General features: G+C 34.5%; 1 protein-coding gene across 1 annotated transcript; it reads right to left on the bottom strand.

The window, feature by feature from the left end:
- Positions 1 to 6,016: 6,016 nt before the first annotated feature.
- On the bottom strand, positions 6,017 to 10,671 carry LOC143257005 (uncharacterized). The gene is made up of 3 exons (XM_076515083.1): positions 10,412 to 10,671; positions 9,175 to 9,405; positions 6,017 to 7,384 (listed from the first exon to the last, which is right to left on the bottom strand). The coding sequence occupies exons 1-3, from the start codon at positions 10,637 to 10,639 to the stop codon at positions 6,941 to 6,943; spliced, it is 903 nt and encodes a 300-aa protein (XP_076371198.1). The 5' UTR covers positions 10,640 to 10,671; the 3' UTR covers positions 6,017 to 6,940.
- Positions 10,672 to 12,310: the final 1,639 nt, after the last annotated feature.

Below are 12,310 nucleotides of genomic sequence, written 5' to 3'. Positions count from 1 at the left end.
TATAAAGAGAAACGAGAGAACGTCCATTATATCGGTTTTTTGTTGGTTTATATTTTTATATACAACTGATTCTTTCATTTTACGATCTAAGAAACTTATGCCTCTACTGAGTACTTTACACGTAACTGGGCAATACGTCTTTTGCATGTCACAATTCTCGTTGTCATTTATTGCACGTCTGCTTTGTCTATATCCTGCAAATATTCAATGATAAGTTTTTCAAAGGGTCTCTCAGATATACATTGTAGATAACATTATATTCTACGCATTCTAAAGAGTATATGATATACTTTTTTAAATACTTTCCTCTCGTATTTGACGAGTGAACAAAACCCAAGTCTCTAACTCTGACATTTCACACTTCCTTTTTATTCCCGTTTATCTCTTTAGAAGAACGGTCAGCCGACTAAAACAGATTATTTTATGTCTAGTTTAGCATTTACAAATTCTTTGTTTTTAGGAATCACAAAAAATAACTCTTCAACGTTTACGTGATTTTCTCAATATATTTAGATTCAATCATTTGTGTTTCGTAAACAAACGGGGATATTGATCTGTTGTAAGCGAAATGAAACCAATAATAAAATACGTTTTTGTAAATATAACTTGAATTTATTGAAAAATTACACACAAACAAACATCAACTGTCCTGCATCACGACAATCCACGTAATTTTTACGTCATTTAACACGTTCCGGATTAGCACATCAACTGTACTGCATTCACGACAATCCACGTTAATTTTACGTCATTTAACACGTTCCGGATTAGCCATCTATAAACTTGAAGAGAAGTAAATGTGTAAAAACCATTATACGACACTTTTATTAATGATATCGGCATTAAATGAACTATGATTTATTTCTCTGTATCAGTTCCACAGTAACAGTAGAGACTCACGTAAGTAATCTTTTTTAATCTATAATCTTCCATTACATTACTGACAAGAAGAATAGTTCATTATAGCACTGGTATTGCTATATGTATTATCAGTTGATATACGAATTTAAAATGGACTTCTTCACGAGCTTTCTTAGTATATTCGTATATTTTCACTTGTGTATTTCTTTTTACCACTTCCGATCTTTTACCAGCTGGCGGTAAAGATGAGTTTAGTAGAATTAAATGATTGTGTTGTGTAAACGTGTCTCGAAAATTACGTTAAGTGTTAAAAAACCTTTTGCTGCTTAACATATTTCTCCTCTCAAATTTGGCTCTATTCACTTTAATGGCGTTTACAGAAATGAAAAACACACCAAAATAAAATGAAAAATATCTTTTCGTACTTATGAACTGTATAAATATCGTGTTCACGAGATTCTTCGTAACATATACTGCAAAACGTTTGAAAAATCCTACTTAAAATGCTTGTAGGAAACACGAGAAATATACAAAGCGAAAGCAATTACAATCCTAGGTAAAACTGGTCGGTATCTTTCATGCTTTTCTATAATGGGTTTTCACCATTTGTAATTTTAAATACCGGATTTGAGTTTATTCTCCTAAATCTTTTCCTAAAGTATTATTGCTTGGAGAAGAAAAATAAAACATACCAAAATTTGGATATTGAAGACATACGTAAAACAACAGCAGGTTCCACCGAGATTTAAACTCGGATAGCTGGATTCAAAGTCCAGAGTGCTAACCATTACACCATGGAAACAACTAATTGTCTATTCTAATGCAAAACAATTGTACTATATAATGCAGAGAAAATTAATCTACATCTTGGGGATTACGAAACAGTCAATCTATTGTTATTCAATAATTATGAACAATATATTGTTTCTTTTAGAATTTCGCACAAAGCTACTCGAGGGCTATCTGCGCTAACCATCTCTAATTTTGCAGTAAAAGACTAGAGGGAAGGCAGCTAGTCATCACCACCCACCGCCAAGACTTGGTCTACTCTTTTACGAACGAATATTGTAATTCACTATTATGCCCTCAAGTCTAGGAGGGTGGAGCATATTTGGCGCGACGCGGATGCGAACCAGCGACCCTCAGACTACGAGTCGAATGTTTTAACCAACCTGGCCATGTCATGCTCTACAGAACGTTAAAGCTGATTTTCTTTAACAATATAAAATGAAACATATGAAAAACGAATATTTTTTTCGCATTAATCACATCTGCCTTCTGATTGCAAATCTCCGAAATCTTAAAACTCTAGATTCCGTTTTACATACCCGTCGTGGGCAAAACAAAGACAATAAATTTTGTTGCTTTGTGCTTCATAGCGAACAATCAAATGAACAACATTTGCATACAATCAACATTCCATCTCGAAACACATAGGTTGTTATCTGAATTCACTGTCATAATTTCCAATTATTTCTTAAGCATACGCCACTGCTGGAAGGTTCAATAAAATTAGTAAATACCACTTATGTTATTATCTAACATAAATTATATAAAGACAAAAGAGAGAACGTCCATTATATCAGTTTTTGTTGGTTTATATTTCTATATACAACAATTTCTTTCCTTTTACGATCTAAGAAACTGATGCCTCTACTGAGTACTTTACACGTAACTGGGCAATCCGTCTTTCCTATATCACAATTCTCGTTGTCATTTATTGTACGTCTGCTTTGTCTATACCCTGCAAATATTCAATGATAAGTTTTTCCAAGTGTCTCCCAGATTCTACATTGCATATAACATTATATTCTACGTATTCTAAAAAGTATATGATATCCTTTGTCAAACACTTTCCTCACGTATCTGTCGAGTTAACGAAACTCAAGTGTCTAACTCTGACATTCCGCACTTCCTTTTTATTCCCGTTTATCTCCTTAGAAGAACGGTCAGACGACTAAAGCATATTATTTTATGTCTAGTTTAGCATTTACGAATTCTTTGTTTTAGGTATCACAAAAAATAACTCTTCAACGTTTACGTGATTTTCTCAATACATTTAGATTCAATCATTTGTGTTTCGTAAACAAACGGGGATATTGATCTGTTATTAGCGAAATGAAACCAATAATAAAATACGTTTCTGTAAATGTAACTTGAATTTAATGAAAAATTACACACAAACAAACATCAACTGTCCTGCATTCACGACAATCCACGTAATTTTACGTCATTTAACACGTTCGGATTAGCCATCTATAAACTTGAAGAGAAGTAAATGTGTAAAAACCATTAAACGACACTTTTATTAATGATATCGGCATTAAATGGACGATGATTTATTTCTCTGTGTCAGTTCCACAGTAACAGTAGAGACTCACGTAAGTAATCTTTTTTATCTATAATCTTCCATTACATTACTGGCAAGAAGAATAGTTCATTATAGCACTGGTTTTGCTATATGTATTATCAGTTGATATACGTATTTAAAATGGACTTCTTCACGAGCGTTCTAAATATATATTCGTATATTTTCACTGATGTATTTCTTTTACCACTTCGGATCTTTTACCAGCTGGCGGTATAGATGAGTTTAGTAAAATTAAATGATTGTGTTGTGTAAACGTGTCTTGAGAATTACGTTAAGTGTTAAAATCTCTTTGATGCTTAACATATTTCTCCTCTCAAATTTGGCTCTATTCAATTTAATGGCGTTTACAGAAATGAAAAACACACCAAAATAAAATGAAAAATATCTTTTCGTACTTATGAACTGTATAAATATCGTGTTCACGAGATTCTTCGTAACATACACTGTAAAACGTTTGAAAACCCCAACTTAAAATGCTTGTAGGAAACACGAGAAACATACAAAGCGAAAGCAATTACAATCCTAGGTAAGACTGGTAGGTATCTTTCATGCTTTTCTATAATGGGTTCTCACCAGTTGTAATTTTCAATACCGGATTTGAGTTTATTCTCCTAAATCTCTTCCCAAAGTATTATTGCTTGGAGAAGAAAAATAAAACATGCCAAACTTCGGATATTGAAGACATACGTAAGTCACTGTAGGTTCCAACGTGATTTGAACTCGGATCGCTGGATTCAAAGTCCAGAGTGCTAACCATTACACCATGGAACCCATTTATTGTCCATTCTAATAGACAACAATTGTACGCAGAGAAAATTAATCTTGCATCTTGTGGATTATGAAACACTCTATCTAATGTTATTCAATAATTGTGAACGTTATATTTTTATTAATTATATACGTATTGGTGAGAGATCATTGCAATAATTAACCCCTTTTGGATTTATCGAAAATTTACCTTTAATATATTCAAATCAGTAAAATACAGTTCATGTTATCTTCAAACATCCAGCATTTCTTCATGCTTCGCGAAAAGCTCTCGAAGGCTATCTGTGCTAACCGTCCCTAATTTAGCAGTGTGAGACTAGAGAGCAGTCAGCTAGTTATCACCTCCAATCCCCAGCTCTTGGCCTACTTTTTTACCAACCAATAATGGGATTAACCGTAACATTAGAACGCCCCCACTGTTTGGTGGGGCGAGCATGTTTGGTGCGACCGGGATTAGAACTCGCATCCCTCAGACTACGAGTCGAATGTTTTAAACTACCTAGTGATGCCAGGACTTCTGGAAAGAGATTCGTTTGCAACTTCAATAGTTTGTATTAATGGTTCATCCAGTTTACGAATTGACTGTAAAGCTTCTATTGCCGTTTAACACAATCATAACTTAAATGTTGTTTGTAGTTAAACACAAAGGAATGTTTGTGCTCTGCCCACAAAGGGTATCGAAACGGAATTTTTTAACATCACAAGTCCGCAATATGTCCAGGGTTGCTGATGAAGGGTAGAATACATCAGAACGACGCTTAGTAATTAGAGGTAAATTAAACTTAAATTAACTTGAATTTATCTTTAAAGTGTATAAGAAATCACCATCGGCTTATGTATTTACACTATTAAAAGGGAAGTTACAAAACTGATGTAATATAACCAATCAAATTGTTGAATATATAGCATTTGAATGAAGTATTCAATGGCACATCATAGTCAATTATATTCCTAATCCAAATCAGATCTGTGAGAGCAATATGTCGGTAAAAAACAACACGCTTTTAGTTTCTCGAATTACGAAAACGATGGTTAAAAGTATTGTAGAACACTGGTTTAGGGTTAGTTTAAAAGACGATAATGGCCGATTCACCTTGACTTATTAAATTTCATTCTTTGTAAGTGATTTAAGTAAAATTATTCACCAAAAATTGACCAAAATCATACGAAAGATAAACAAAACCGACAAAACAAAAATTAAAAAGCGTTATCATTCGTAGTAGCTTATCCTTCTATATTCAGCTTACGAAAAGTTTTACCACATATTCTGCTGGTGTTGTTTGTTTATTGTATTCTTTTTTGTTACAACAACAAAACATTTTATTAACAGTATGGACAAACATCTGTTGTGGCTCCATCTGTGTTGTTAGAAGAAATTAACAGTTTTTAAATTATCAAACAAAACACACTTAAATTTTAAAACAATACGTGGCACAATGAAACTAAATAAACAAACTTAACTAAAAATCTACTGTTACACATTACTAACAATAAACTTATTTATATAAATACTGCACTTTTGCTCCTGAAGTTTACAGTTAAACCAAAGTCGGAAAAGAAAAACAAAGTGTCGTTAGCATTTCACAACTTATACCACGATCTGGATTTTCGTTTTTTCTGTGTTTCCTTTTTTTTTAATCGTGTGCTTAACTTCTTATGACATAGTAGAATAGATACGCTTTCATATCTTCGTACAATGTCAACGTTTTTTTTACAACACAATACGCTGAAACGTAACGTAAAATTAATTATACAACAACTCGCCTCTCTTACCAAGGAGCTCTCATAGGCTTTATCAATGACGTAACATTTAAAATATAAATTTCAAGTAATACTAAGAAAAACACTCAACTGTATAGTTTATGCTATACATCTAGAATAAACCTTTATAAAGGAATCAGAAACTCAATTAGCCTGTTCCAAATTACCTAATAAACAGAACATGTCAAAACATTTTAACACCGTACACTTTTATCGTCTGTAAAAACGAAATCGACATCAAATGTTTTTTTTTCTTTTTATGTGTGAAAGGTGTAGTATACTATATAACAACAATTACATATTTTGTTTTCCACAATGATAAGAAACGTATTGTTCTCCAAGCAGTAACAAACGTTTGAGATTGGCTCGTATTAATTTGTCCTGAAATTTCAAAAGTTTAAAAATAGATACCATTAACAATGCCTCGCCTTTTCATCTATAAGTTAAAGATAACTCGACCAACAGGTTTTTTTATTCTTGCTGGTCACGCCCTCTGCTGAAAAAATACTTTAATGAGTTAAGAGAAATCACGTACAAACAAATATATATATATATATGGATTGGATAACGTGTATAAAAAAAATACGTTTGCACTTAAACTCCAGATTATAATATTAGGTTTAACATTACTTGCGTCTTCCAACAAGTTTAAAACAAACTTACGACACAAACACTTATAATAAAGTTTTGTTTTACTTTCTGGAGAAAAGCGACGAAACGCTAAATCAAAACTAGAAAACTTAAGTCATTAACGATAGTAGTTCTGTGTTGTAAAAACTGAAAACAAAACTATTAATACTTCTTTCTTCTGTCTTGTAAGAAAGTTATATTACTATCATCCTAGCATTCCGGAACTGTCGTTGAATGCACGACTTCACTTCCGTTACTCCAGAGATTGATAAACATCTGTGATGTCGACATCACAAGTGGACCAACAAGAGAAACAATGGCGTAAGAGATGGCATTGACGAAGAGACCAGTCAAAATCTCGAGGAAACAATGAATGTGTAAGAAATGAAAATAATTAACTAACCGCGGATGATCTTGCAGGAGGCAAAGTCTGGTCCGAGGACAATGGTGGATGACCCACCGATGATTTTAGGGGTGATAAGTTAACTGAAGGTGATTTTGCTGTCAAAACTGAAGCCAACAGTGGTGTTTTAGTAGACGAAGAAAGGGTTAACTGTGATTTTTGGGAAGACGCTGACGAAAGAGACGAGGGTATTTTAGAATTTGATGACAAAGTAACCAATACTGGTCCCGAGTAAGCCAACGATGAAGTTGGTCTAGAGGAAGCTGACAAAGTGATGACCTGGGGTCTTTGTGATGACGACGAAACAGATGATGGTATTTTGACGTAGAAGATGGAAGAGCAAACAAAGACCTCGAACTTGAGGATGTCAGAGGTACCTTGACAGATACTTCCGAGGCAGAATAACTGATACTAGTTGAGAGCTCATCAGACACTGCTGTGTCTCGTCGTGACACTTCCGTCCTGTTTTCGTCTTCAGGCGTTTGTAGCACGTCAGACGAAGAAGATAAATCAAAATCAGTACTACTCGAGACATCGCAATTGGGGCACTGGTCACTGTCCATACCTTTTATGTAGCACTTGTTGCAATGCTAAGAGAGAAAAACAGCTTTAAAAGGTAACACGTATGATGTAATTCGATCGCATAATAAAGCAACGGTTTGATACAATAAACGTCAAGCTCGTAACTGCAACCACCTTCAGGATATATAAACAGTAAGAGAAAGAAAGTGGTTAACTTACGTCATTCGACGCACCACAGAATAACTAATTTACATCACAGAATGTGCTACCACCGAAACTATTAACAGAACTACATTACTACTACAAGACGTTTATAACTTTGTTTTGAATATAGCACAAAGCTACTCGAGGTCTATCTGCGCTAGCCGTTCCTATTTTAGTAGTGTAAGACTAGAGGGAAGGCAGCGAGTCATCATCAACTACAGCCAACTATTGGGCTGCTCTTACCAACGAATAGTGGGATTGACCCTCACCTTATAACGCCCCCACGGCTGAAGGGGCGAGCATGTTTGGTGCAATCCAGATATATATGTAATTTATGTATTTTTTAAAATGTATTTAGAACTAGTCTGTGCAACTCAACGCCTTACATATGAATTTTCTGTAATGTTTACAAACATTAAATATAACAAAGCTCCCTGGCACGTTTACGGACGTAAAACACTAAAAATACCGGATTCGATTCCCTGCAGTGGACAGAGCGCACATAGCCTACTGTGTAGTTTTGCGATCATAACAACAAACAACAATATTATTTATGATTTACCAAAGCATCTTTTAGAATTTTCACACTAGCTACACACAACTTTCCCAAAGTTTCAAGCTGATAGAGTAGGAGGAAGGCAGCTAGTCAACAACACCCGCCGTAAACTCTTAGGCTACTCCTATTTAACCAAACAATGGTATTCAACCATCACTCTTATAACGCATCCACGGCTCCAACATGCTTAAACATAACGTACGTTGGTTTAGATGTGTTAAAAGACATCTCTTCATTCACCTCTATTAATTTACTATATTTCCAGATGGTTATTTTTTGGATCAATTAGTTTTTGTTAAACTACCACCAGTCACTTAGAAAATAACAGCGAAATGCCATCTCAGTATAAAATCTGTTTTCACACCTGATTTTTTTCATTTATTACAGTTGTCACTAGTTCTTTCTCTCTCTTACTGATGTGACTTATAATCAATTATTAATATTCACGTAAAATAAATTTAAAAGGTACAATTCGATTTAGATTTCACAGCTAGATTATTCGATATAGTACAATTAAGACCGATAGATTATTCTAGGTTTACGATGAATTTTTAGTTTCAATATTTATTGATACGACTGTTTCTTTAATAGCCTTGTAAAAAAAATAAAACTTAGAATAACATACTTTATAATCAAATTTCTCCCTTGGCGTGTTTCTCTTATAACAAAGCCACATCGGGCTATTCTTCTGAGCCCACCAAGGGAATCGAACCCCTGATTTAAGGGTTGTAGACTTACCGCAGTATTAGTGGAAGGCTCTTTCCCTTGGCACACACACGGATATGCTTATGATGCTAGCATTCGTAGTTTTGAGTGTGTAACAAGTCTGTCTCTCAGTGGTTCAGAACTTAAAACTTACAATGTTATAATTTGGGGGTTCAATTCTTGCAGATGGGAACAACACAGAATGTCACTCATGTTTGCAGCTTTGTGCTCAAACAAAACTATATATGAAGTTATAAAGAAAAACTGATAACCTAAAGTATGTTGATCTAAGGTGTTAGGTAAGCTTTCGTGTCTCATCCACAAGCACAAAACTCTCTTCTTTAAGAAACCAACATACTGTACGATAGTAAAGACAACAAAATTATGACATACCATACAATGTTTCTCGTCCATTACACAACATTTCATGCACGTGTTGCAGTGGTTACGTGGGTTTACAGACTCTTCACACACGTAGCCTCGACACCAAGAGAACTGTAACTTCTTCCGACAGTTCCCATTTGGGCAGTCCCTTAACCCAGGGACAACGTCCAATAAGGTGGCTATGTATCCACAGCAAGGCAGGACAACCGTTCCTAGCAGGTAACGCCTCAAATTTGTGACCTGAGGGAAAAAAAAAAAAAAAACAAATTAACAAAACAGCGAACACAAATCTCACGTCACAAACCAAAATAAATAGGACTTGTAAAAAAACCTTGAATATAACAATTTCTACACTCAATAAAAAAAAAAAAACTGTTGATACCACATTAGGTTCATTGCAATGATTTACTCTTAACTTCTACACACACACACACACACACACACACACACACACTTCATCTAAATCGATGCTATCATCATACAAACTATGCAGTCTTACAAGAAAATTCAAATTTAATCTTGACTTTTAAATATCCAGTGTTTACCAAGAGTTGTCTTAATATTCATGACTTTATAGTTATTTAAAAACCCACGAATCTAGGGTTTGTCCTCTCTGTGGTGGATGATAGTTTGGTCAGTTTGTTTTCTCAATAGCCCCCCCATGTTGGTCTTGACCAGCAGTTAGAATGATATGGATGATACAAACTTTATTTAATTTCTAGTCAGTCTGTCTTCTTCATAGCCACCTGTTGGTCTTGACCAGCAGTTGGAATGATATAGATATTACAAACTTTATTTAATTTCTGGTCAGTCTGTCTTCTCGATAGCCGCCTGTTGGTCGACCAGTGGTTAGAAGGATATGAATGTTACTTTATCTAATTATGATCATATTACACACACATGTATAGTTATGTTAAATGTTGGTTACCATCATATTAGCATTTCAATCAGTTGACATAACACCCAACCATGAGAAGGCTTGATGTTTAATCAGTAAATAAAAAGTGCATTATCAAATGATAGTGCCATATTAGGGTGCACTACATAAACTTCTAGTCACTAAAAACATTTATTACTCGTAAATCGTGAGTAGTCCATTTCTTTTGGTCATTTAAAACTTTTATTAACCAAATACCATAAAATTTCCACATTTTCAGAACTACTTACTGGTTTCTACATATTCTTTCAAAAAACATATAAAAAATGAAAGTATGCAACAAGGGGGGCAGTTTGAATAATTGCGTACCTTGTAGACGTTGTAAAGAAGACAAGGGTCACTAATGACCTTTTCCAGATCAATCTCCATAGATTCCAGGACATTGAGTGGATTATCACAATCTCCACACATGCAAGAAAGCATCGAACACTTTCTGATCATTTTGGCACAGGAACAACGACCCGTTCGACAACTTATACGACAGGAACACGTGGTTGGAGAATACAATGACTTGACATCTGGAGGAGCTTGGAGCATTTCCAATAGAGTTTTGTTCCTACTGTCTTCCAGAGGTTCTAAATAAATAATACAACATAAATATTTGAAGTATAACAGTAAACAAAACATTAAGTTACTGCTTAAATAAATTTATTAAAAAGTCAACAATCTATTCGATGAAAAATATTCAAAACAAGAATTTCTTCAGAAAATAACGTTTCTGATCTATGTTCCTGTAACATTTACTCTAAAACAGCAAATATTGCTACATGACTGTTATCTAAATTCCAGTGCTGAATGTGTCCCTAAGTAGCTCAAGAAGTAACCATGAGGAATTGTTACAACTCGGGATTCAATCCCTGCAACATAAAGACAGCACTAAAACATTAATTTTTCAAAAACAGTTTGTAATAAGGGATAAAACTAGTATAAGATGGTATAACATACCTACAACTGGATTAATGTATTTTGTTCAATGCATCAAGTGCAACATTAAATCAATAAGTACTGTCATAATACTGGTTGGAAGAAATAAAACAAAATTATCAAATTTCACAAGGTTATTCATGTCAGTAAATTTACTCAGTCCACGTCATGTGAAGCATTATCTGTAATGTCTATCTTGTGTAGAAGTGCATGAATGCGAATCTAGAAAAACACAACAGATGCCACGAGTGCATCAACCATGCATTAACAGTACCATACTGAAGTGGATCGATTATAATTTGCATAATTCTTATCCATATGAAATAGTCTTCGCTGGGTCCATATCTTGACTACATGTTCCAGTGTCAGAGTACCATTAACTTTTCTAATCCACATACCATAAAAATCATCTCGGGAAACATTGCCAGAAGTATAAGAATCAGCATCTCTAAGTGGGTAAATGTTCAAAGTAAAGAAACAAAGGTCATTTTCAGGCAGTTTTGGAAAGTCTAAAACGACGTCATGAACTTCAGTCTGTCTTCCCACAATGCCTTTTGTGACTTAGTCTTTGGGACTCTGTGAAGCAGTCTGTTGAAGTTTTGACAGTTCGATATCAGAGTTCTGCACGAGATTAGATCGAAGATTTTAATGTAATAACCAAAGAAAGAAATCTGTATGTCAGTGAGGAACATTCAAAGTAGTTGCCACTGCTTGGTGTGACCATCAACTGTTGCAAACACCAATGCACTTCAGTAACAGACTTTTATAACTTAGATTCTTCAACTGCGCATTGCCTGCATTTTTGAAAAATATAAAACTGACATTCAAAACCACAGCCTGAAACAGCAATATCATGTAGTTGCATCCAACACTGAATCTTTAACATTCTGATGAAATACTGCAGCAGCAATATGTGGTCAAATACATCAAAAGGGTTTGACCTCCCAAGTCCAAACTGTAATTAAAACTCAAACTGGTCAAGAGATGACAGAGCTATAAGCTAAAAGTTAATAAATTTCAGAAACTCAGAGCCATCTACGAGGATAAAAGGAACAACAAAGAAACAAGCTACAAAGTAAAACTGATACCGAGTACCTTGGTAAAAGAAGGATCTATAAAATGTCCAAATAATTTTATCTTTCTTGCTTTTCTTTTTATAACTTAGTTTTTTCATTCCTTCCTGTCTGATTAGACAGATGAAAACACTCACTTATAGCACACCGTCGTTTTGCTATGGGTTTTCTATCTGGTTCAGGCAGAGGGAGCTCTCCCAAGAAGGAACGT

This window comes from Tachypleus tridentatus, chromosome 1 (genome assembly GCF_004210375.1).
Source record: "Tachypleus tridentatus isolate NWPU-2018 chromosome 1, ASM421037v1, whole genome shotgun sequence".
Taxonomy (NCBI): Eukaryota; Metazoa; Arthropoda; class Merostomata; order Xiphosura; family Limulidae; genus Tachypleus; species Tachypleus tridentatus.
The sequence above is the reverse complement of the archived record's forward strand: the minus strand, read 5'-3'. Positions and strand labels throughout refer to the sequence as shown.